The following is a 26,769-nucleotide window of genomic DNA, read 5'->3' as shown; positions in this document are numbered from 1 at the left end:
ACTACTTGCACCCAGATCCCCACCCTACCAAGCCCCAACCAGCTGCACCTGGATCCCCACCCCACTGAACCACATTCCCCCAGCATCTGGACCCCCGCCAAGCTCTATCCCTCCCACACCCAGACCCCCCGCTGCTGAGCCCCAACCACCTTCACCTGGATCCCCATGCAGAGTCCCATTATCATTGCACACAGAACTCCCCAACAACCCCCGTCCATGCAGATCCCACTGCACCCAGATTGCCTCACACAGCACCCTCTCAACTGACACCTGTATCCCCCTGCACTAACTCCCCCCACACACACACACACACTTGGATCCTGCCTTGTTGAGCCTGCCAGCTCACACCTGGTACATCTGGCATGGAGGGGCAGGGCCCTGGGGTGTTTCTGGGGCAGGCCCAGTCCTTGCGCTATGTCAGGGTTGGATGCAGCCTCACCACTGAATCCATGTCTCGGGGGCGGAGCAGCACAGTGATCTCCCACCCTGTGCAGCCAGTGGCCTGTGTTTCCCAGTGCCATGCTGGAGCCTCCAGATTTATTTGACAAATAAAAATTGCAGAATTTTGCAGAATTTTTTTTATTTATTTATTTATTTATTTATTTGCACAGAATGCCCTCAGGAGTAGTCATCTGGTACAGAAGCTGATTTAAATGATAGGTTACATACCACAGTTTGTAGTTCTGCAATTTCATATTTGAGTTTCTTCAGAACTCTTGGGTGAATATCATCTGGTCCTGGTAACGTATTAGGATTCACTTTAAAACCTGTGAATTCTAAATGTTTGTTTCATTTTTGTGACTGTATAGGTTCCCTCTAGTGGCCAAAATAATAGCTTTAAATTCCCATGGATAACTGACGAAAGCTTATGCTCTAATAAATTTGTTAGTCTCTAAGGTGCCACAAGTACTCCTTTTCTTTTTGCAAAGTCTCTTTAGCCCACTGGAATAAATCTGTATGATTCTGTTCATTTTTTGTTATTATAGTTCAAAGGTATTGAGTTCATCTCATGTTGAGGGTATATTTAATATTAAAAATTCTTCATGTTTTCTTGCTGCTTTTCCCTTCAGGATCAAATTGGGTCACTATATTTTCAGCTAGATTATCTTTCTGATTCAGAATTTTTTCATATTTAACTAAGCTAGTTAAATAATTCTATTTAAAAAGCAAATCAAACATACAATAATAAGCATTTTGTCATGAAGTTTTGCTCAAGGGTACTTTTTGACTAGAGGCATTTCAAGGGCTCTACAAATCCATAACACACTTAAGGTTTTAGAACCAATTGCTGTAGGTAAATGGACATAGGAAACTATTCACTTTAAGTCCTGAAGTCCTTTCTCAGACAAAATTTCTTTTGAAGTTGTTGAGAATTTTGCCTCATTTTTCTGGAATCCTTAAGGTCGTGAAGTAGAGTGAAAATGAATACATGTAGGATGATGGTTAAATCAGGCATTTTAAGAACATAGGATTAGCCATAATGTATGAGAACATTTGTCCTTCAAGTCTAGTATCTTGCTTGTAGCAATGATTATTTGAAGCTTTAGAAGAAGGCAAAAAAAATCATAAAACACCAGCTAATTGCTTGTATTCATGGTCGCGGTGGGAGGATTTATTCTAGGCCTCTGCAGTGATCATTGAAGGATGAAATTTGACAGTCCACATCTTAACATATGTAACTACAAATTATTATTGGTCATAAATTTATCCAGATCCTGTTTAAATCCAGCTGCAATATTTAGTTCTCTGGCTTCTTGGGGTAATGAATTTTACAGGTTAACTACATGTTCTGTGAAGAAGTGTTTCTCATATGTGGGTCCGTCGGTCAATCCAGAAGACTCACTGCTGGGTAGGTCTCTCCCACTCGTCCACAGAGGCAGCTGGCTCGACTTTTTGGTGGCAAGAGGAGATTCTGATAACCAAATGCAATTGAGCTGCCACTGTGCTCAGTGTTAGCTGTATTCTGAAGCACCTTGCTCTTCTTACCTTCTTGGCTGGCTCTTCCAGATTTACTCCCGCTGCTGGGAAGCCATCCCCATCTCTTGAACACTTCTGTCTCCTGCATTCTGTTTTTCCTCTGCTTTGCCGAAGTGGTGGTTGGGCCTCTGACGTGGTGCTTCAAAGGAGCTTCTTGGCTGAGCTGGCCCTGCTTCTGCACCAAAGAAACAGTTTGGCCGCAGCAACAGCTCTTCACTGACTGTTTTTCTCCTCTACCCTGCTTCAGGGAAGATTCCCAGCAATGGTCTTCCTCTACCTTAGTATCAGCACCACTGGGCAAGTTCTCCATTTTGTGATTTCTTGTCCCTCAACTTCAAGGTTAGGAGAAGAGCAGATCCAGTAGAGAAAATGCCATTTCCACCTTCCTGGGAGTGAGTATGTGGGGCTGTGATGACAAGGGCCTCTCCAAATGATAGCAAACTGTCTGTTAAAAGTATTGCTGCCAAAGACCATAAATATGCCTGCAAGTCAACTCAGCAGTGTCTGGCCATCTACTTCCATCCTTCTGCCATCTTAGTACACTAAAGTTTTCCCTTCAAGGCCAAATTTTAATTCCATCAAAAACAACTTGTTAAATGAAGTTGAAAAGTTGAGAGCTCTTAATCCCTTTCATCCAAAAGGAATAGCCATCTTTCCTCTTTTCCACCATTGCTAAAGAGGAAAGATGGAATGAAGGCAAAATCCAGAAAATCTTAGTAGTATAGAATTCCTTCCTTTTTAAGCAAACATGAACTCCTTGACTTGGACGCCAGATGACTTTTGAACGGGATGATTTAGACAGCTTCTAAAGTGCAATTCTGCTCTGAAATTGAGTCTCTGTGTTACGTACACTTTGTTGGATTCCATGTTTGTCTCTCATTGATTATCATATTTGCTCAGTTTACAAAGGAAAAAAAATACTGTGTGACTGTCCGCTCTGCAAACTCAGCCTGGGCTCTTGGGAGTCTAGCTGGGTTATTTTTTCCCTTTGTGCATCACTGACAGTAATATATATATATATATATTAGGCCATATTCTGCCCTCAGACCTGTGAACTTTATTAGCCTGTGTGAAATTTGCAGGGAGGACTGTTACGAAATAATATTTCTAAACTGCATAAATTTGATATGGAGACACAATAAATATGGAACTGCATGATGACATTTTTTACCCGCTTTTCAGAATAGAACTGCATTTAAGAAGACAACTTGCACTGTGCAGATAATGCTGACGAAGCATTCTTGTCTCTCAAAAATACATTCAAGATGAGGAAATCCAAGGGTAATGCAATATTCACTAGTGTCTTCAGAAAATCATGATTCAGGACTTCACCTGCCAAAAGGTTCCTCTGTAAGGCTTATTTTAAACTCTGCAAGCTCTAGGAAGACATATATACAGATACATTTTCAAATTACAGCTTCAGAAAGAGTGTCTATCCATACTGCTGGTATTAAGGCCTCTAAATTTAAAAAAATGCTAAAGTGAGGAGTAAGAGTTGCCTCAAGCTTCAATGACTTGGCGTAGTATTGTCAAGAATTCTCTGTCATGGATAAAAAGCTACCTTCATTTTGAGAGCTCTGTCCAAAATAACGAAGAGCTTTCATTGAGTTATAATGCTTGCTGTGACATAAGTTTTATTTTTCTGACAGATCACTTTTCTGCAGTGCTATAGCAAGAAAAAAATTGTAGTTTAGAACGTTGGCCATTGATTTGACTGCTAGCTGAAATCTCACCCAGCTTCATTTGATCTTTATTTGGAGGTTCCCAAGAAAAAGCTTTAATAACTCTTCAACATTGAGCAGTCTCTTCATAACAGCAAGATCATTGGGAGTCATTTTTTTAAAAATACTGATGTCAATCCTGATATCAACATTTGTATTTGTTAGGGCCTGATCTCGAGTCCTGGTCTTGAAGCCAGGCCCACTGGGTTCTTGGAAAACAACCGTGGCCAACGCACCACACCAACTCATCCAGTTAACAGGGAATTCATAGACTTGGGTGGGCCAGCTTCCAGCGTTCTGCTTCCTGTTTGGCCACACGATCTTGACCCTGGTTAGTGACTAACACACAGACACACACACACACACAGACACAGACACTCTCTCTCTCTCTCTCTCTCTCTCTCTCTCTGAATAAACAAACAAACTTCCTGCTTACTTTCAGGGCTTGTCTGAGCATCAAGCCGTTGCCCATTAGTTGCTACATGGACCCGTTTGATTCTGTCTTGTTGCCCCCATCTCATCCTGTCTTGTCTGACTCCACCAGCTACTACACCGTACATTTCCCTTGGATTGGATCTCCTGGCTATTGGACCTCTTGCATGAACTGTGACCACTGACTTGGATGGACATTACAGTATTTATAACCAGCTCTTAATTTTCTTCATGCCTTCATACATGGGAAGTATATACGCAGTCTCTCAATGAGGATGTCCTGGGATCCTTTCAGGAACAGGGCTTCTCAGAATCTCTTTAATCTGTGCCAGCTCGTGGCCTCTCATTGTTTTGGAGGATTCCTAAAGATGTTTTGGTGCCTGGGTTGATACAACTCAAGACAAATAGGGACTAGAGGTGATAAGTGAAGGATATCTGATAGAGTTTCAGCAAATTCCTCCTTTTTTCCCCTCCTTTTCTTCCCCTCAAATTGAACTAAAAAATTAGCAGTGCAACAATCCATTCAGAACTTAGAAAAACTAAAAGCAGTAGCTCCAGTCCCTCTCCAAGAACAACGTTCAGGAAACTGTTCCAGAGTTGTGATGTCAAAACAAACTAGAGGCTTTTGCTGGATCTCTCTCTCCTCTGAACTAGGAAAAGAAGACTGAACGGAACTTTTTTAAATTCAGAAACAAGATGCCAATCGTTGCCTATCTCCATTTTCCCATCCAAACAATTTTCTCAAACGTCATAGTATTTGTAATGTCCAAATTATGAGATACAAATTTATCATTATCTTGACGCACTCAATAAAAAAAACAGTTCAAAATGCAGAAAGGCTTGTAAGAATCACCACGTTCAATTTAACTTCTATAGCAACATGGTTTTACTATCTATCCCAAAAGCTCATGGAATTCCCTCACAGAATGACTTCCATCTCAGGACAAAGTATCTCTCATCCTTCAGCACTGTAGTCTTATCCATGGACAAATTTGAGTAGTAGTATTGTCTAATTCAGCTTTATCACAGATCATCAAAAATGATGGTATGGACTATAACTGACTAGAATCTTAGTCATTTTGTAGAAACTGTTTAACGGGAAATTATTTACCTCTGACCTCTGTAAACTCTCCTCTGGCAGACCTGGAACTTCCAGCTACATAACTGGATCATGTGTTGACACTCCCATGAAAATGGTAGTTCTGGTGTTGGGAAAGCTCCTGGCAGGCAAACCTCATTCAGAACCACACCAGCTCAAGATGATGAAAATGCTTGTCAAGCTGGCGTGCCCAAGAGAGATGTGAACCCTCGTACTGCAAATGTTCAAAAAGAGAGACTACCCTAAACATAACTGTCTAAACTTCAAAGCAGTTTCAGTTATTTGAAAATAATGCCCAGTTCTAGTAGAGTGATGATGATGATGATAGGAAAGGAGTACTTGTGGCACCTTAGAGACTAACACATTTATTAGAGCATAAGCTGTAGCTCACGAAAGCTTATGCTCTAATAAATTTGTTAGTCTCTAAGGTGCCACAAGTCCTCCTTTTCTTTTTACGGATACAGACTAACAAGGCTGGTACTCTAAAACGGATGATAATAGGGAGAGCCATGGTTATGTACACCAACAGGGAGATACCAAAAGTTGTTGTTAAAGGACACAAACAATGAAACTTATTGTAGCTAGCAATCAAAGCAATTTCCATCAAAAAAGTTAAACCATCAAGCCATCTGGCTAACCCATCGACTGTCCCTAGAGTACTGGGAGCTAGACCAGACTGTGTTCTGAAATGTATATCAGCCTGGGATGCTCCACACTTGGATCTTTCTGTCTCTCAGACAAACAGGACCATTAAGATCTTCTCAAAGCACCAGAGAGGCTCTTGCCACATGGACACCACCTTCATCTCGTGGACTGGCTAACTCCTATATACCTTCTAACCAAAGGTGCCAGGAAAAGTCAATTAGACAAAGCAAGAATGGTTCTTAGTCATTTTTTGGCCCTGATGGTTTTGTTTTTTTTACTGGATGCAGAGAAGCACCCCAACTTTCCAACCTCTCTCCTCCGTCCAGATCTTTTGAGGCTGGAATGCTTGGAATCTGAGGTTAGTTATCTAGGAAGAACTTTACCTTCTGGTCTTATTAAGGTATATTGAACATATTTTTTCCTTTAGTGTAGACTGTACGCTATAGATGTAACACCACTCTCCTGTGTGGGTTATTGGAAGCAGGGGTCGAACCTGGACTTCTGGGTCTTGTTGCACAAGACTTTACTGCTTGAGCTAAAAAAAGACTCTGCTAATGTCCAAGGCTGTATTAGGCTTATCCACCTCTATGTAACTTAGCCACCACTAGAAGGGCACAGAGCACCATGCCAAGTGGGTATGGGTTACACAGACCGCCTCTGGCACCTTCCAGTTCAGCCATATCACTGTTCCTTCTGGCCAGATTCAAGTAAGGCTTAAGCCCTATTTTCCTGTGTATTCCACTTTCAGCACTAAGATGTCTGACTTCAGGAAGGAAGTTAACAGTAATGCTCCCCATTGTTATGTGACATATTCCTTAAAAGCTGTATCTATTCCCAAGAATATTTCATATATTTTAAATTTGGAATATAATTTTAGTTCTACAAGCTACAACAAAGCCATCTGTAAACCCTTATCCAAATATTCTTTTATATACATTTCCTTAAAACAGCCTTATTTATGTCTCAGCAGATCAAATTTTACTGTTTGGGAGCATTATCTATCTGAGCAGTATCTGCATATTTTTCCAAACAAAATGGTCCTCAGACCTGCTGCAAATGTTGTGCCCATAGGTAATTTATCTTTCTATCTCAGAGATTGCCTTTCATTCATTTTTGTCCCAGACCAATTGAAATTCCTGCATATACCCTACATGTTTGGAGCACTCTAAAATACTACTTGGGTAGAGCCAAATCATAGAAGTCAGATGCATTGTTTGCCATACAAGGCACCTACAAGATAGGCAAGAAAACCTCAAAGGCTACAATTTCCATATGGATCAGACTGGCAATGAAGCCAAGGGTACCTCACACCTAGTAAAGATTTTTTCAAAGGATTCATGATGCACACAACAAGGCTGAGCTCTTCCTGGACAGAAAGCAATGGTGCTTTGAAGCAGGAAACTTGCAAGGCAACTACATGGTCTCTGTGTGTTGTTTCATCCAACACTGATGCAACCTTCAGCAATAGGGTTCAACAAGCTGCGTCTGATATTTAATAGCTTAATTAAAAAATTCTAGTGCATGTAATGTTCCCTGCCTTCCTTTTGGCCAATATCTTATTTCTGACAACATTCATTACCTTACTGCCTGCTAGATCCCAGCAGTGAGTCTTCTGGATAGCTGGATGGTCCTTGTGAATGAGAGAAGAAAATTTTTGGTTTCTCATAGTGGGGACATCCATCAATCCAGAGGAACCCTTCCTAGGTCTAGTTTTTAAAGTATGAATTCTTTTTATAATCATCTATTGTTTTAAGAAGAGAGTGTGTCTTATTTGGTGCATTTAAAAATATCTCTTTCCAGTTTTAACCAATTTGTATGAAAGCTTGAGAATAGATCTTCAGGGGTGTCTCATGTCCTGCAACTGGTTATTGGAGTCTCCCTTTTACACCTGAAATCAGAGCATCTACGTCCAGGAATGAGTGGGTGGAACCTACCCAGCTGTGAGTTCCACTATGAGAAACCAAACTTACAGGTAAGGAAAAAAAAAATCTCCCCTCATTTACTGTAGTTTTTAAACTTGCCTGCTATTAATCTGAGTGACCTCATGCTTTTTTATTATGAAAGAATGGAAAAGGGAAGGACTGATCAATTATTCATCCGTATCTTTCACTTCTTTTCAGCCTAATATGTTTTGCAGTCTTTCATCATATAAATTGTACCCAAATTGCTAAACATCTCCAGTGTCTTGTTTAGCAATTATATATTATTATTGAAGAGAGATGACTGTAATAGTTTAGAAGCACATGTATCTGTCTTCAGGTTTGCAAGAGGATGAGCTTGTGTGTTTGCTTTCTAGGCTCCAAAGGTGGCTACAGTCAATCTAGTGGTATTTATAGTCAGAGCCAGCCCCAGAGACAGGTGACTACAATTAAGCCAGTTCAAACTGTGAGCGCCACATCTTCAAGCTACAGTGCCTACCCAACAGTAACAACTGTTCAGCAGAATGCATCTGCCTCCTCCATCTCCTCGTACACCCCCTCTTCTTCATACAACTCCACTTCTGCATCATACTCTGGTAAGGAGATAGCTGTCAAGCAGGTGTTGCACTGTAATTCTCTTTGTTTAGACTATAACCCTCATAAAATTGCTCCCTTTTCTTTCTGCCTGCTAGGGTCAAATTACTCCAATTATGATGCCACCGCATACACAGCAGCTAGCACTTACTATCAACCACCTCAGCAGCCCCAGGCCCAGCATCAGCAGCCGCCACCCCTCCCACAGCAACCGAAATCCACGAGCTCTTCTTCATGGAGCAGCACAGGGAACAGCACCACCACCAACTCTAGCAACAGCTTCAGCAAAAAACCACCTTTTCAAAACAAACAGCTGAAACCCAAAGGGCCCCCTAAACAGCCTCAGCTTCATTACTGTGACATCTGCAAGATCAGCTGTGCTGGTCCACAGGTTAGCAATCCCCTTTACCCATGTGTCCACTCTATATAACCTGCACTTCCTCCCCAGTCATATAGTTTAGCAGATGATGTCCTATTGATCTGCAGTATGTCCTCTTCAGTAACTTAACGGTGAAACATCTCAGAAAATAGATGGAACAAATCCCCCACTATTGCAAGATCTAGTGTTGTGGTATGCAAGCTTTATCTAAGCTTGGTGGTTTGCTGGATGTACTGTGAGCTTGGAGGCAAACGCCGTAGGCTCTCCAGGCACTAGACTGTACAGACTCTACCTTTCTGTGGATTTTCATTAGCGCTCAGATTTTAAGTAGTTAATGCAGGATTATTTTGCTACAACTGCCAGAAATAAAGAGTGAAAATATCCTAGGCCCAACTACTATTGACAGTTCCAATAAAGATCAAAACATTCCCTAACCCTGTGCCCTAGGCTGCCTGGCCACCTTTCCACAGCCATTTCCCAGGCTGCTGCCTCCAGCCTGCTGCATCTCTGCTCATAGGCAGCCTATATGTCTCTTTCATCAGCCTAGTCTCCCTGACCTTAGTTTGTACTTTTCCAGTTTGTTTGGCATTATGGAGCTTTCTAGTGGCTGAATTCTGGACTGGATAACATATTGCCCTCCGTTGGTTAGCCCCTTTCCCCGCAACTCAGTCAAGGTGTGAGGAAAGATACTTAATGAGCCAGCAGGTTCTCTAAGACTTAAACCAATATAGTGGAAAGAAAATTTGGAACAAGCTATTGACCAAGACACTGTTTTAAGTTTTTATAAACACTGATTTTATTGGACATGTGTTTATTAGATATGCCTGTGTAAATGCCTGACCTTTTTTAAAGCCGTAACTTCCCTCTGCTCTGTTTGTTGTTCTCACTCATTGTGGCTTGTCTCAAATTTAGATTTAGCTACTTGAGGCAGGGGTCTTATTTTTGTGTTTTTACTGTCAGACACTAGTGCATTCTTGGGGTGCTATTTAAAAAAGAAGAAGAATAGGCTTGAATATAAATGTGAAGTGGTGTTTGTCTGCCTTTGTTCTTGGAATTCTCTGCTTAGCTAGAGCATATAACATTTAACTGAAGAAGCAGACAGGGTCCTTTGGGAGAGAAATTATTGTCTCTTATAAACTGTCCTACAAGGTTTTAACAAGAGCAATACTAAGAAATACCATATAGACTTCTGCGGTGGGATCCTTCTCTCATGGTGACAGTAAAACGTAGCATATAAATAATCAGACGGTCCAGCTCTGAAAGCGTGGAAAATTCTTACACAGCTTAGAGACTCTGCAGTGTAGTAGTAATATTCTGTCCACTGCTTCTAATTGAATAAAACTGAAGCTAATTATTAAATATTTCTATCTAACGTTGCCTAAATCAGGATTGAGCCCCAATGTTTCAGGTGCTGTATAAATACAAAGGAAGTGGTCCCTGTTCCAAAATGTTTAGCCTGAAAGCTTATTAAATCCAGTAAAGGGAGCTGCCATTTTAACATGATTATAATAATTATTATTATAAATAATTATTATAATCAAGCCATGGGAAATGCATCTTGCTATTGGAATGAATGAGAAAATCTGAGCTTTTTAGAGTTTTGTTTCGGAAACTAATTCTTTTAGATTGGCTAATATAGCATTTAGTACAAAAATTCTGTTTGTCCATTCACCACGGTCAAACTGTAATTCTTTTTTTAGTGGGTAAGTAAAATATTGGGGTTCCACTTCCCTACCTCCCAGTATCATGATGATGATAAAGAGCAGGTGAGTAGATTTGTTCCTGGCCTGGTAACATTTCTTGACCATCTTGTAGGAATGCTTTAAATCATTGTTAAACTCATAATTTTTTTTAAAAAAGAATATTAGTTACCTTTATAATAATTATAATAAGCTCAGTTGTCCCTTAATTCTGATGGTGACATGTATTCTCTGTCTGCTTCCTACCAAGAAGACCAATCAAATATCAGTAAAATAATGCCCTCTGAGAGAGACCAGTTTATCCATTGTATAGTGATAATGAAATGTGCCAGACACTTCTAAAAACTGTCTAAAATACTTAAACCATTCTTCCTATTGTCCTGTAAATATTGTGGTTATCTAAGCCTAAGTGGGTTTTGTAGTTGGACATTGTCTTCTGGCGGAAGTAAAGCATTATATATAAAAGAATCTGTTTGCTTCAGAATGCCTCTAGATGCTCCTGCTGTGAGTGGTGTTAATGAATGGGACACTCCACAAAAAGGCTTTGAGTTGCACACATTTGTACCCTTAAAACTAGACAGATTATGACCTGTCTTTGCAGATGAATGGTTCCAAGGAAATGCTGGGGTGATATCAGTGTTTCACATAGCTGCTTAGAATGTATTTCCCTGTTTGACTGCAGACTTACCGGGAGCACTTGGAAGGACAAAAGCACAAAAAGAAAGAGGCAGCTCAGAAGACAGGTAACCTGGCAAACTGTGGCCCTCGTGGGGTGCAGACTCAGCTTCGATGCGAGCTCTGTGATGTCTCCTGCACAGGAGCAGATGCATATGCAGCACATATCCGGGGAGCAAAGCATCAGAAGGTATGAGAGCTTAACAGGACCATGGACGTTTCATGCAGAAATATACTGTGGAATATCTGATTTACAGAGGATGCTGGTTTTCTAAAAATGTTCACAGTAGCTCACGGATATCCAGGGAACATTTCTGATTAAAAAAACATTGAAGTAGAAATATATCCTACACTTCAAGATTTGATTGCAGTAGATGACTGGCTATCCAGAAATGGCTGGAGCACAAAAGACTACAGCACCAGGTTGCTTCAACACTAAGCAGTGTACTTGGGTACTGTAATACCAGAAACTCAGCTATCATAAAACCATGGGACTGGAAAGGATCTTGCGAGGTCATCTAGTCCAGTCCCCTGCACTCATGGCAGGACTAAGTTTTATCTAGACCATCTCTGACAGATGTTTGGAGGTTTTTAAGAGCAGGTTAGACAATGATGGAGATTTCACAGCCTTCTTTGGCAATATTTTCGATTAACCACCCCGACAGGAAGTTTTTCCTAATGTCCAACCTAAACAGGGGGTTGGACTAGATGACCTCCTGAGGTCCCTTCCAACCCTAATCTTCTATGATTCTAAACCACCCTTGCTGCATGCAGTTTAAGCTGATTACTTCTTGGCCTATCCTGAGAGGTTAAGGAGAATAATTTTTCTCCCTCTTCCTTGTAACAACCTTTTCTGTACTTGAAAACTGTTATGATGTTCCCTCTGTCTTCTCTTCCCCAGGCTAAACAAACCCAATTTTTTTCAATCTTCCCTCACAGGTGATGTTTTCTAGGCCTTTAATCATTTTGGTTGCTCTTCTCTGAACTTTCTCCAGTTTGCCCACATCTTTCCTGAAATGTAGTGCCCAGAACTGGACACGCTGCTCCAGTTAAGACCTAATCAGCGCAGAGCAGAGCGAAAGAATTACTTCTCAAGTCTTGCTTACAACACTCCTGCTAATACATCCCAGAATGATGTTCGCTTTTTTTTGCAACAGTGTTACACTGTTGACTCATAATTAGCTTGTGGTCCACTATGACCACCAGATCTTTTTCTGCAGTACTCCTTCCTAGGCAGTCATTTCCTATTTTGTATGTGTGCAACGGATTGTTCCTTCCTGAGTGGAGTACTTTGCATTTGTCCTTATTGAATTTCATCCTCTTTTCTTCAGACCATTTCTCCAGTTTGTCCAGATCGTTTTGAATTTTAATCCTATCCTAAAAAACACGTGCAGCCCCTTCCAGATTTGTATCGTTCAAAACTTATAAGTGTAGTCTCCATCCCATTATCTAAATCATTGATGAAGATATTGAACAGAACCAGACCACAACTGATCCCTGCAGGAACCCACTTGATATGCCCTTCCAGCTTGCCTGCGAACCACTGATAACTACTCTCTGGGAACGGTTATCCAACCAGTTATGCACCCACCTTATTGTAGCTCTATCTAGGTTGTATTTCCCTAGTTTGTTTGAGAGAAACTCATGCAAGACATTATCAAAAGCCTTACTAAAATCAAGATATTACCACATCTACTGCTTGCCCCCCATCCACAAGGCTAGTTACCTTGTCAAAGAAAGCTGTTAGGTTGTTTTGGCACGATTTGTTCTTGGCAAATCCATGTTGAATGTAGTTTATTACCTTATTTTCTAGGTGTTTTCAAATTGTTTGCTTAATTATTTACTCCATTATCTTTCCTGGGTATCTTTCCTGCATCCGATAAAGTGAGCTCTAGCTCACAAAATCTTACACTCTAATAAATTTGTTAGTCTCTAAGGTGCCACAAGTATTCCTTTTCTTTTTATGGATACAGACTAACACAGCTGCTAATCTGAAACCATTCCTTGGTATTGAAGTTAAACTGACTGGTCTGTAATTCCCTGTGTTGTCCTTAAGAACGACCATACTGGGTCAGACCAAAGGTCCATCTAGCCCAGTATCTTGTCTTCAGACAGTGGCCAATGCCAGGTGCCCCAGAGGGAATGAACAGAATAAATGATCAAGTGATCCATTCCCTGTTGCTCATTCCCTGCCTCTGCCAAACAGAGGCTAGGGACACCATCCCTGTCCATTCTGGCTAATAGCCATTGATGGACCTGTCCTCCATGAATTGATCTAGTTCTTTTTTGAGCCCTGTTATAGTCTTGACCTTCATAACATCCTCTGGCAAAGAGCTCCATGGGTTGACTGTGCGTTGTGTGAAGAAATACTTCCTTTTGTTTATTGTAAACCTGCTACCTATTAATTTCATTTGGTGGCCCCTAGTTCCTGTGTTATGAGAGGGAGTAAATGACACTTCCTTATTTACTTTCTCCACACCAGTCATGATTTTATAGCTCTCTATCATATCCCCTGTGACAGGTCAGGCCAGATGGCTATAGGAGAGTAATAGAAGGCAGATATATTAGCCCCAGGCTAAGTAGGTCCCTTTTCCCTGGGTAAGGGAACAGGGAAGATTCCAGAACAATCAGGAACCTTCTGGAGACAATTAAGACAGGCTGATTAGAACACCTGCAGCCAATCAAGAAGCTGCTAGAATCAATTAAGGAAGGCTAATCAGGGCACCTGGGTTTTAAAAAGGAGCTCACTTCAGTTTGTGGTGTGCGTGTGAGGAGCAAGAGGCACTAGGAGCTGAGAGTGAGAACGCGGACTGTTGGAGGACTGAGGTGTACAAGCATTATCAGACACGAGGAGGAAGGTCCTATGGTGAGGATAAAGAAGTTGTTGGGAGGAGGCCATGGGGAAGTAGCCCAGGGAGTTGTAGCTGTCGCATAGCTGTTCCAGGAGGCAGTCTAGACAGCTGTATTCCACAGGGCCCTAGGCTGGAACCCGGAGTAGAGGGCGGGCCTGGGTTCCCCCCAAATCCTCCAAACTCCTGGTCAAACACAGGAGGAGTTGACCTGGACTGTGGGTTCAGAAAAATGGCCAAGCTGAGGGCTGCCGTGAAGCTCTAAGGCGAGCAAATCCACCAATAAGTGCAAGACATACCAAGGTAGAGCAGGAACTTTGTCACGCCCCCCTTAGTCATCTCTTTTCCAAGTTGAAAAGTCCCGTCTTATTAATCTCTCCTCATATGGTAGCCGTTCCATACATCCCAATAATTTTTGTTGCCCCATTCTGAACCTTTTCCAATTCCAATATATCTTTTTTGAGATGTGGCAACCACATCAGCACACAGTATTCAAGATGTGAGCGTACCATGGGTTTATATAGAGGCAATATGATATTTTTTACCTTATTATCTATCCCTTTCTTAATGATTCCCAACATTCTGTTTGCTTTTTTGACTGCTGCTGCACATTGAGTGAATGTTTTTAGAGAACTACCCTACAGTGACTCCAAGATCTTTCTTGAGTGGTAACAGCTAATTTAGACCCCACCATTTTGTATGTATAGTTGGGATTATGTTTTCCAATGGGCATTACTTTGCATTTATCAACATTGAATTTCATCTGCCATTTTGTTGCCTAGTCACCCAGTTTTGAGAGATCCTTTTGTAGCTCTTCACAGTCTGCCTGGGACTTAACTATCTTGAGTAGTTTTGTATCATCTGCAAATATTCCCACCTCACTGTTTACCTTATTTTCCCTTTTTATAGGTTGGCTCTGTATTTGCTCTTTTCCAGTCCTCTGGAATCTCCACAGCCTCCTTGGCTGGGTATGGGGGACAAAGTAGCGCCCCCTCCCTTTTGCTTCTGGATGCCCCACCTTGGTGTTGATCATTGGAGCTGCCAGCAGGGGTTGGGCCCTGCCCCACTCTGGAGACACTTGGGCACAACACTGGAAGATCAGGCACCCAGTGAGTTCCCCACCCTCCCAGCGGTGGTGGGGCTCAGGCTTTGGGCCTCAGCCCTGGGGTGGTGGGGTGGTTTTGGGCTCCAGCTGCGTGGCAGCAGGCCGCAGGCTCCGGCAGCAGGGCTTCAGGCTGTAGCCCCCCACTGCCTCCCCTGGCCTCCCATCCAGGGCTTAATTTGTCCCCCGGCTTGAGTAAGTCTGCTGTGAAAAGTGATACTTGTATGTTTGTTAATATCACTTTTCACAATGGACTTACTAGCTACAATAAATAAATTACAATGATTTGGAAGTGTCTATGTGCATATTTATTTTTTTTCCTAAAGCTTAAGTAAGTATTTTAGGAAAAAATGAGAGAGGCCACCAGCAAGAGTTGGTGGCCACCCTCTGAGGCCACCAAAATTTTTGTTCTGAGAACCCAAATGTATTTCATCCTATCTCTTCTTTCTCTCCCCTCCCTATGAATGGTGACAGGCTTTTTCGTGCAACTCATGCGTAATGCAATTTGTTTTTCCTCTCGGTGAAATGATCTCTTTTGAAGATATCTGTTTTCTAGTTCTAATTCAGCTGGGAAGAGGGGGAGAGATTGTTTTTCATTCTTTGAAAGTTTCTTGTTAAAGTCTCTGCGTTGAGACATTTCCCAGCAGCAGTTCTCCCTGATCAATTGCAAGTTCTGTAATCTGTTCAGAAAAGACCTGGCAGTTGAGGCACTAATGTCTGTTATGCTCTGCCATTCTATGGGCGTGCATGCCACCTGGTGGGAAAATAGTTCAATACTTTTTGAATATTTTGTTACAGAGTACTGCTCTGTCTTTCAGGACTGCATACAAAACTGTAGATCTGTTATAAATATAATATTACAGTGGAGCAATTCATCTTATGTGTGTTTGCATCCGATGAAGTGAGCTGTAGCTCACGAAAGCTTATGCTCCAATAAATTGGTTAGTCTCTAAGGTGCCACAAGTCCTCCTTTTCTTTTTGTGTGTTTGTAGTATCACTTAGTTTTATTATATGTTTTTATTGGGTGTGGAGATTACCCCGGTCTTTCGGTGAATGTGTACACTTTCCAAGGAAAAGTTTTATAGTATTGCTGTTAACTTCTGTCCCTTTTTAGTCCTGCCCTTTCATATGACCACTGCATGTAATTTCAGGTTGTTAAATTGCATACTAAATTGGGGAAGCCCATCCCTTCAGTAGAGCCTGTAGTAGTGAACTCTGGTTCAGGTCCTACCATCGCTGGAGCAAGTAAGCCAGCTGCCCATGCCCCTACAGCTGCATCTGTTACACCAACAAAACCAGCAGCTGTAGCAACTAACAGTGCAAGCAACATAAGCAAGCCAGTGCCAGTGAAGAAACCAGTTGCATCCAAGATAACATTTTCAGGTATGTCTCATTAAAATCCATTTTTAACTGTCTTGTTTTCGATGTATTGTCTAAAATTCGTCATCTCATATAGAAATGACAATTTGTTTAAAATGTATGATTCTTCCAAATGCTTGCAGGTGGGGCCTTTTCACATTCCCATCATTATCCAGGAAAACCGACCAAGGAAAAGTAATTGTACATCAAGCTCCTTAAATGACTCTGAAAATTTTTTTTTTAATTTTTAACCATTTGGCTTCTAAAATCTAAAACTGTAGCGTTCATCTTCCCCCTCTGCCTCCAAAAGTGTTCCAGAAACAGAACAGGGATTTTTGTGTGTTTCTTTACAAATCTGATGGCTTCCATATTTGCTTATTTTTTTCTTTTGAAACCTGCTGTGAGGAAATAGAGGGAGGGCTTCTGTCTGAAAGTTGCATCGCTTGGCTGTAGTATTTTAGCAGAATATCAAACACTGGGAATTATATGTTGTTGAAGTCTGTAGAAATCCTTCTTACTCTTGATATTAAACTGATTTTTTTAAATCTCTCACCATTGAGCCTTTACCTCGTTAAATTGTTTTGTATTTAAGTTCATCTTTAAGAACTGTAGTTATTGAAGTTCAGGTTTGTCACTTGTTCTCTTTCAAAAGAATTGCTACTATTAAAAGAACTTCCTTATCTTTATAGTAGTCTAGTCTGCTCATTCATAGTAGATGTTGTTTGTTTTAAACTTAACTATTGGTCATAAAATAGTGAAGACTTGTAGTCTAAATGGAAGGCTGATAAGAGAAACTTCCACTTGACTATCAATTTGTAACTTTTAATTATTACTATAGATATGTGGTTTCTTGGTGTCATAGAAATTGTATAGTGGAGCCATACATCTTATCTAGTTATATTTTTGGCAGCTGCCATAATGACAAAAAAGCCCTACAGGACAAGCTTTGGGATATTGTCATTTGGCATTATAAAGAGAAATTAACAATGACATGATGGATTTGTAATACAGGTTCTGATAAGGGTACTTTCACAGATTGTAAGAAATCAGGTTGCTTATTAATCCACCTCTTTATACAGGGACTAATAAGCTTCAGGCAACAAGCATCAAATTGGAGGAAGTGAAGGTGATGCAACCAAAATTAGAGCTACAAAATGAACAGCCCACGCATGATGGCTCTGGGGATGGCCCAGGGGGTTTACTTGATGTACAACCTGTGGGACATGACTATGTGGAAGAGGTAATGCTTGACTGCTTTTTTTCACAAATCACTCACATTTACAGCTGTATAATGTCAGGCTTTGAAGTTCAAATATACTTAAAGCATGTACAAGGCCCTACCAAATTCATGGCCATGAAAAATGCGTCACGGACCATGAAATCTGATCTTTTGTGTGCTTTTACCCTATACCAGCAGTTCTCAAACTTTAGCGACCCGAGGACCCTCATTTTGATTTTAAATTTTTCACGGACCCCCAAGCTTACTGCTCAAGCTTACAAGCTTACTGCCCCAGGCTCCTCCACCCCTTCCTCCAAGGCCTCACCTCTGCCCTTCCTCTTCCCACCCCCGGTCCACCCCTGCACCTCCTCTTTCCACCCCTCCCCCAAGTGTGCCCATCCTTGCTCCTTCCTCTCCCTCCCAGCTCCTCCTGCACGTCGGGGAAGACTGTTCTGTGACATGCAGGAGGCGCTGGGAGTGGGAGGAGTTGATCAGCAGGGCCCACGGACCCCCTGGAGTGCCCATGTGGATGCCATGCGGTCCGCGGACCCCTGTTTGAGAAATGCTGCCCTATACTGTACAGATTTCACAGGGGAGACCTGCGTTTTTTAAATTGGGGGTCCTGACCCAAAAGGGAGTTGCAGGGTGATCATAAGGTTATTTTAGGGGGGTTGCAGTATTGCCACCTTTACTTGTAAGCTGCCTTCAGAGCTGGGCAACCAGAGAGCAGCGGCTGCAGGCCGGGAGCCAGCTCTGAAGGCAGAGTCGCCACCAGCAGCAGCGCGGAAGTCAGGATGGCATGGTGTGGTATTGCCACTCTTCCTTCTGTGCTGCTGCCCGCAGAGCTGGGCGGTCGGACAGTGGCGGCTGAGGCCCAGATCTGCCGGGAGCAGCAGTGCAACGGTAAGTGTACCAGCACCGCAACCCCCTTCTACAATAGCCTTACTGTGCCCCGCCCCCGCCCCCCGGCGCACACAACCCCTTTTGGGGTCAGGACCCCCTACAATGACAACACTGTGAAATTTCAGATTTAAATGGCTGAAATCATGACATTTCTGATTTTTAAAACCCTATGACTGAAATTGACCAAAATGGGCCATGAATTTGGTAGGGCCATATTTATGTATTTTCAACATTGAGCACCCTGAGAAAAATCATCTAGCTCAGTGGTTGGCAACCCTCAGCACGTGGCCTATCAGAATAATCTGCTGGTGGGCCACAAGACATTTTGTTTACGTTGACTGTCCGCAGGCATGGCCCTCCCGCAGCTCCCAGTGGCCACAATTCGCTGTTCCATGCAGCTGTTCCTTGTTGGGCAGCATGCCAGAGGCTGCTGACCCCTGATCTAGCTGCTGGCTTCATTCTGTGCCCTCCATTTCATTTGCTGTTGAATTACTGTGGCCCAATTTTCACATCTACATTTGGGCACCCAAATGCAGGGTTTAGACAGCCTATTAAGGAGCCCTTGTTTGAGAACTTTGTCTCTGCTCTGCCTACATACAGTTCATGAGGATGTGCCAAGTATCAAAATTATTTGGTTATATTAAACTGTTAATGTTTTAATTAGTCTTTAAAAAGTTCCCTTGCTCTTGAATCCCCAGTTCTGTAGAATTAGATTGGAAATCAGGATTAAATTTTGTCTGTATGACTTCCAGTGAAATTTTATTTACTTCAGTGTTGTCCTGTTTCCCATCCTTGGTAAGATTATAAACAAATAGTGGATGAACAGCAAACAGTTTTTAAAGTTTAAGAATCATTTATGGCTTGGAGCTGTTACGTGGTTGAGAATCACGAGCTAAGAAAGGTTGGGAACATGTTGGTGCTGCAAGAAGCAGTGCTGGTAGTCATGATTCAGTAGATGATGCTCTTTACTTGAGTCATGACTGTACTAGAACCCTAACATGGTGCTGAGGTCTGTTGTGTGGCTTGGAGAGCCCACATTGCAGATGAGCCATAAAACTGAGGTCCTGACCATATGTGTTCATGAAAGTTGTCATGTTGCTTTTCAGAAGTATTAATCCTAATGTTCAGGTTACATTTCTTCATACATGTGCTTATTCTGGGCCTCCGTAAATTTCTCCTACAGTTTAAATTGGATGTTGTATCTTCTCTTTCGGTCCTAAACAGCTCTGCAGTGTCACTGTGAGCTATTAAATAGATGCTGTGTCTCACCCAAGAGTTGACTGAATTTTAGTAATGGATAAATGCACATACTTTTACGTTTGTAAAGTGCCTTAGGCTCCACTGGGATGTAAGACTCTTCTTAAATGCAAGAGAATTTTGTTGTTGCCACAAACAGTGCCTATAAATATTAAATTACATATTTTGTCTCAGGTACGCAATGATGAAGGAAGAATGATCCGGTTTCACTGTAAGCTCTGCGAGTGCAGTTTCAACGATCCTAATGCCAAGGACATGCACCTGAAGGGGCGTAGGCATCGGCTCCAGTACAAGGTGTGAATGGGGACATCCTGTTATGGTGCTGAACAAAGGGACTTGGATGGTAGTAGCTTCACTCTCAACTCCTAAAATAGAAAAAGGGGGAGAAATCAGTAGCTTATTTTGTAAAAAGTTTTTTCTAAATAGAAGAAGGATTCTATCAGATGTAAAAGCAAATGGGGTGAGTCCAGAAAAATTTCTTGCAAACATTTTTTCTACCAAGAATTGTCCACTTCCAGATTCTCAGCTCTTAGGGCTTGTCTACACTACCCGCTGAATCGTTGGGCAGCGATCGATCCAGCGGGGGTCGATTTATCATATCTAGTATAGACTCGATAAATCGACCGCTGAGTGCTCTCCCGTCGACTCCGGTACTCTACCAGAACAAGAAGCGCAAGCAGAGTTGACGGGAGAGCGTCAGCTGTCAACTTACTGCAGTGAAGACGCCGCGGTAAGTAGATCTAAAATACGTAGACTGTTCACTTTGCTGAAGATGCATGTCTTAGATCAACCCCTCACGGTTGTGTAGACAAGCGTTTACTATATTTAGCATCTCTGACTGAACACTTTAATCTCCTTTTCATAAAAATATAAGGAAAACTACCATAGATTGATGATCGGTGCAGGTAACTCAATTAAGGTGAAAAGAAAAGGAACACTTGTGGCACCTTAGAGACTAACAAATTTATTTGAGCATAAGCTTTCGTGAGCTACAGCTCACTTCATCGGATGCATTCAGTGGAAAATACAGTGGGGAGATTTATATACATAGAGAACATGAAACAGTGGGTGTTACCATACACACTGTAACCAGAGTGACCACTTAAGGTGAGCTATTACCAGCAGGAGAGCGGGGGAGGGTGGAGGGAACCTTTTGTAGTGATAATCAAGGTGGGCCATTTCCAGCAGTTGACAAGAACGTCTGAGGAACAGTGGAGTGGGGGAGGTAAACATGGGGAAATAGTTTTACTTTGTGTAATGACCCATCCACTCCCAGTCTCTCTTCAAGCTTAAATTAATTGTATCCAGTTTGCTGAATTGGAATTAATTTGCAAACTGGATACAATTAATTTAAGCTTGAAGGAGACTGGGAGTGGATGGGTCATTACACAAAGTAAAACTATTTCTCCATGTTTATCCCCCACACACACACATACACTGTTCGTCAGACGTTCTTGTCAACTGCTGGAAATGGCCCACCTTGATTATCACTGCAAAAGGTGACCCCAACCCACCCCTGGCTCTCCTGCTGTAATAGCTCTCCTTAAGTGATCACTCTGAATCATAGAATCATAGAATATCAAGGTTGGAAGGGACCTCAGGAGGTCATCTAGTCCAACCCCCTGCTCAAAAGCAGGACCCATTCCCCATTAAATCATCCCAGCCAGGGCTTTGTCAAGCCTGACCTTAAAAACTTCTAAGGAAGGAGATTCCACCACCTCCCTAGGCAACGCATTCCAGTGTTTCACCACCCTCCTAGTGAAAAAGTTTTTCCTAATATCCAATCTAAACCTCCCCCACTGCAACTTGAGACCATTACTCCTTGTCCTGTCCTCTTCCACCACTGAGAACAGTCTAGATCCATCCTCTTTGGAACCCACTTTCAGGTAGTTGAAAGCAGCTATCAAATCCCCCCTCATTCTTCTCTTCCGCAGACTAAACAATCCCAGTTCCCTCAGCTTCTCCTCATAAGTCATGTGTTCCAGACCCCTAATCATTTTTGTTGCCCTTCGCTGGACTCTTTCCAGTTTATCCACATCCTTCTTGTAGTGTGGGGCCCAAAACTGGACACAGCACTCCAGATGAGGCCTCACCAATGTCGAATAGAGGGGGACGATCCCGTCACTCGATCTGCTCGCTATGCTCCTACTTATACATCCCAAAATGCCATTGGCCTTCTTGGCAACAAGGGCACACTGCTGACTCATATCCAGCTTCTCGTCCACTGTCACCCCTAGGTCCTTTTCCGCAGAACTGCTGCCTAGCCATTCGGTCCCTAGTCTGTAGCGGTGTATTGGGTTCTTCCATCCTAAGTGCAGGACCCTGCACTTATCCTTATTGAACCTCATCAGATTTCTTTTGGGCCAATCCTCCAATTTGTCTAGGTCCCTCTGTATCCTGTCCCTGCCCTCCAGCGTATCTACCACTCCTCCCAGTTTAGTATCATCCGCAAATTTGCTGAGAGTGCAATCCACACCATCCTCCAGATCATTTATGAAGATACTGAACAAAACTGGCCCCAGGACCAACCCCTGAGGCACTCCACTTGACACTGTTACAGTGTGGTTACAGTGTGTATGGTAACACCTATTGTTTCATGTTCTCGGTATATAAATCTCCCCACTGTATTTTCCACAGTATGCATCCGATGAAGTGAGCTGTAGCTCACGAAAGCTTATGCTCAAATAAATTTGTTAGTGTCTAAGGTGCCACAAGTACTCCTTTTTCTTTTTGCGAATACAGACTAACACGGCTGCTACTCTGAAATCTTAATTAAGGTGGTAATTGATTTGAGTAGATTTTGTTGTAGGAAATAAATGTTTTCCAGCATCTTGTTAGAACTTAACAAATAGTAAGTCTAAGTTTCAAAACTAGTGTGAAATGAAACCAGATCTTGCATGTCTGAATGGAGATTTTCAAAACACAACTTTGACCATTTGTTTTGTATTTCATCTGGGTGAAATTCTTGCTCTCTAAAAGAATAAAATAATATTGTATGAAGTGAGGTTAAATTACCAATTCAGCCTGTTCTCAGACATCCTGCTGGAATATGTTAACTCTAGAAAAGACAATTCCCAATGATTTTTTTTCAATTAGTAAATAGTTGTACAAAAATTTCTGAGAATTATCCAATAGAGCTAATTCCTGATCTCTCTCCCTTCCCCATTGCTAATAGTTTCTTGAAGAGAGTAGCCATACCATCTCTCTCCCCCAAAGCAATTGTCCGGAATGACTGTCTCCTCTTTCTGCCTTTAAGTGGAGCAGTATACCAATTAGACATCCTTTTACAAGGAGTATTGCAGTTCAGGCACCTGAAACAGTGTGGCCAACAGTTTGCAACTTCCCAGCACTAATTCAAAATGCACTGGTCAATAACAAAATGAGTCTTGCATAGCTATTTGGACATATATGAAGGTGCTTAGTGATACTTTCTTCCAGGGAGGAGAGGGAAAGATCTTGTGATCACTGGAGGCAACTTTAAGATCAGTAGTTAAAGATCTGAGGAAGTGAGCTGTAGCTCACGAAAGCTTATGCTCTAATAAATTGGTTAGTCTCTAAGGTGCCACAAGTACTCCTTTTCTTTTTGCGAATACAGACTAACACGGCTGTTACTCTGAAACTAGTTAAAGATACTTATTCAGAGACTAAATGCTGAATTTCCATATCCACCATTTACTCCCACGATATTAAATGACAACAAGGATACTTACACTCTCTGTGCCCAGCAGGAGGTATTGCAAATGGGCTGTTGCTCCCAACTGTTTCCTCCTCCTTTAGTGAAATGGCAGTCAGTTTGCAAGCTTGATGTTAGTGCCCAGTCGCCCATTATTCTGATTCATTAAAACAAACACAACAGAATCTGGTTTCCATGGAAGGAGCAAATTTTATTCAGAAACAGCCATTTAATGTCAAAAGGAATGTATCAAAAAATGTACCAAAAACAAAAAAACATTGCATTTAAGCACTTATGGGCAAAGCTCCGTTTTAGGAGTATTTTTAGTGAACACAAAGCATTTTGCAAGCTTTGCAAGTGCTATATGTTACAATATGTTGGGGGTGGCAAACACCATTTAAATCGAGCACAGAGGGATCTAAAAAGCATATTTTAAAATTCTTAGGTTAAAACCTCTTTAAGCCATCTTCAGTTGGTCTCTTTGGATGGTCTCTTTGAGTGTGGTGGTTTTTTTTTTTTGTCCCATTCTGAATATTATGGCATTGAGTCAAGTTTCCACATGCTCAGTCCATTGTTGGTAGCAGCTCTGCCCAAACTTGTTGTCACAAAAAAATTAGCCTTTGGTAAGGCTGACTTCCTAACAATTGAAGACAACAGTGGATTGCTATACTAAAGTTCTTGAAGTTGTAAGTAAGTGGCCAGTAGATGGTGACCTTGATTGGTATTTCATGAAATGAAGTAACTGTAGAAGACTATCCCACCTGTACTTAACCATTCTGCACTGTAATCCAGGGAGTGATGTTATAGTACAAATTAACCACTAACCAGTGGACATGCCTGGGATGGATTTATTGTGTTCAATGATAATACAATTATTGGAATTATTAATGTGAAGCCAAAGTTGTTGCACATACCACAAAGAATTGAATCCATCAAACTCAATTTGACTTTGGCGATTCAAATGTCAGTGAATACAGTCACTGTTTGTAGGCTTAAGTCATTTGGTGGGTCTGAGTTTCTTATATCAGAAGGATTCATCTTCACCATTTTAACTTCTTTCTTGCATTGGTTGACCTTAACATTGCATTTAAGCACTGGTGGGCAACGCTCCGTTTTAGGAGTATTTTTAGTGAACACAAAGCATTTTACAAGCTTTGCAAGTGCTGTATGTTACAATATGTTGGGGGTGGCAAACACCATTTAAATCGAGCACAGAGGGACCTAAAAAGCATATTTTAAAATTCTTAGGTTAAAACCTCTTTAGGCCATCTTCAGTTGGTCTCTTCGGATGGCAAAGCATATTTGGCTATTGAGCGAGTGGTACATGGAATATATTTTGTCATCTGGGCCTGTTCCAACTCCTGTTGAAGTAACATTTCTTGGAAGCAAGTTTAGGCTCTTTAGATCATTATTACCCCCAAATTGTCCATTCCATCATACACATTGTTTTGAAGTCATGCCATTGTCAAGTCCAGAACTGGCCAATCCTTATCTTACTAATATTTTGAAGCCTACACAGAGTAAAAATATTCTGCCTTTTCGTTCAGAAGTAACGAGCAGATTTCTCATTTACACTGACTATTAGCAAGACTGATGGACTTTAAAAAGCTCTGAGATAAAAAAACGTTCTGGTTGCCTGTCCACATTTTTTTTTTCTATTTTCAGTTGCTCATGCTTTAATCAGTCACGGCCCTTTACATGAGAACATGAGCTCTGTTTGCTACGTGTTCATCTGGTCCTGCTGCTTGTTCTTCGACTGAAATTACCACTCTTGTTTGTAGCATCTCTTCCACTGCCAGCAAATGCAACATCACAAACATTTGGTTGCTGTGGAAATGTTGCAAACATTGATTTAAGGTGAAAAAGAAGCAGCAGAAAATAAAGAACTTTTAAGAACTCATGTCCCATATTCAAGCAGATATTTCTCATTTAAATGAGGCTGCATTAATATAAAGTCAGATTAGAAGAATTATTCCCAGAACATTGAAATGTGCTTAATATTATCCCTGGGTTAGGCCTTTGAATATTGCTTTTGAAACATGTCAGGTTCAAGGCTTGGGTTTATGTGAAGCTGGAGACTTGGTCCCAGATTTTCAAACCTGGGTATTTCCATTTTGGGCTCCCTATTTAAGACACCTTGGGCCTCATTTCAGAGGTGCTGAGTATCCATAAACTCCAGTTTACTTCATTGGGAGTTGCGGATGCTCATCTCTGAAAATCAGGCCACTTTTATTTAGGTGTTTAATTTTAGGCATTTAAGTTTTACCCTTTGTCCTAAATCTGTTTTGGATAGGTCTTTTTGGCAATTGATGCTGGGAACTGGAATAGTTTACAAAGGCTTCCTTGTTCTGGGGGTAGGGGTTTAAGTATGTGTTACAGCTGCTCTTGATTAAGAAATGGTACAAATTATTGTTATACAACATGTCATCAAACAGTATCTAAAAACCCAAGTGTAATGTCAGGTTTATTAATTAACACTTGAATCATGGAACTACAGTAGTAGACTTTTTTTTAATATTGACATTCTACTAGCTTTGTGATAGTGTTTTTAAGATTTTCTAAAATGTGTTGTAACTTCCTTGTAGAAGAAAGTAAACCCAGATCTACCAGTTGAGATCAAGCCCAGTAACCGAGCTCGGAAAATGCACGAGGAGAAGATGAAAAAGCAGAAACAGAAGGATATGGTAAAGAGACGCAGAGAGGAAGAGCAGCGTTGGCACATGGAAATGAGGCGAGTCCTCCCTCGGAGATCACTTTCACAGAAATGTCGATTTTAGGGATATTGCAAGATTCATACTTTTGTGTTAATTCACACCTTCCATTGAGTTTTGTTAGTGCAAGGGCTCTCAATCTGTGGGTCAGGCTCTTGAAGGTGGTCACAGATCTGTTCTTCTTCCCTGTCTGTGCAAATGCTTTCTTGTTAAGCTACTTGCACATTGTCTTCTTGAGATGCCAGAAAAACCCATGTCTTGACTTCTGTAGTGACAAAAAAGAACTGATGCAAAGGATTTGGGGCATATTTGAGGAAAACCCTGGTTGTGAAAGCCTTAATGGATGGGAGATAGGCAAAGTAGTCAAATTGTTTATGGAGTTATAGGAAGTAAAAGGTTGAAAAGCCCTTCCATAATAGAAAAGCTTATGACCTGACAGGAGTCTAAAGATGCTTTAGAGCTGTATCATCCAAGACCATTGCCTCTACATAGGGAAAGTGAAAGCAGATGTGTTGTCTTGTTCTCGCTGGCTGGTACTTTATCCTTGCTGTAACT

At 41.6% G+C, this 26,769-nt stretch overlaps 1 protein-coding gene across 2 annotated transcripts in view; it reads left to right on the top strand.

Moving 5' to 3' along the window:
• The window catches only part of LOC311512911 (zinc finger RNA-binding protein-like), a 94,150-nt gene that overhangs the window by 37,918 nt on the left and 29,463 nt on the right, over positions 1-26,769 (top strand). For both annotated transcript variants that reach the window (XM_084614340.1, XM_084614341.1), the window contains exons 4-10: positions 8,171-8,389; positions 8,486-8,778; positions 11,149-11,331; positions 16,244-16,475; positions 17,531-17,691; positions 20,005-20,124; positions 26,089-26,234. In XM_084614340.1, the coding sequence (XP_084470466.1) occupies positions 8,171-8,389; positions 8,486-8,778; positions 11,149-11,331; positions 16,244-16,475; positions 17,531-17,691; positions 20,005-20,124; positions 26,089-26,234 (1,354 nt within the window). The remainder of the gene's footprint in view (positions 1-8,170; positions 8,390-8,485; positions 8,779-11,148; positions 11,332-16,243; positions 16,476-17,530; positions 17,692-20,004; positions 20,125-26,088; positions 26,235-26,769) is intronic.

The sequence above is a fragment of the Lepidochelys olivacea genome (genome assembly GCF_965140295.1).
Source record: "Lepidochelys olivacea isolate rLepOli2 genome assembly, chromosome: 25".
Classification (NCBI taxonomy): Eukaryota; Metazoa; Chordata; order Testudines; family Cheloniidae; genus Lepidochelys; species Lepidochelys olivacea.
Note: the sequence above shows the minus strand (reverse complement) of the source record. Positions and strands in the feature narration are given on the sequence as shown.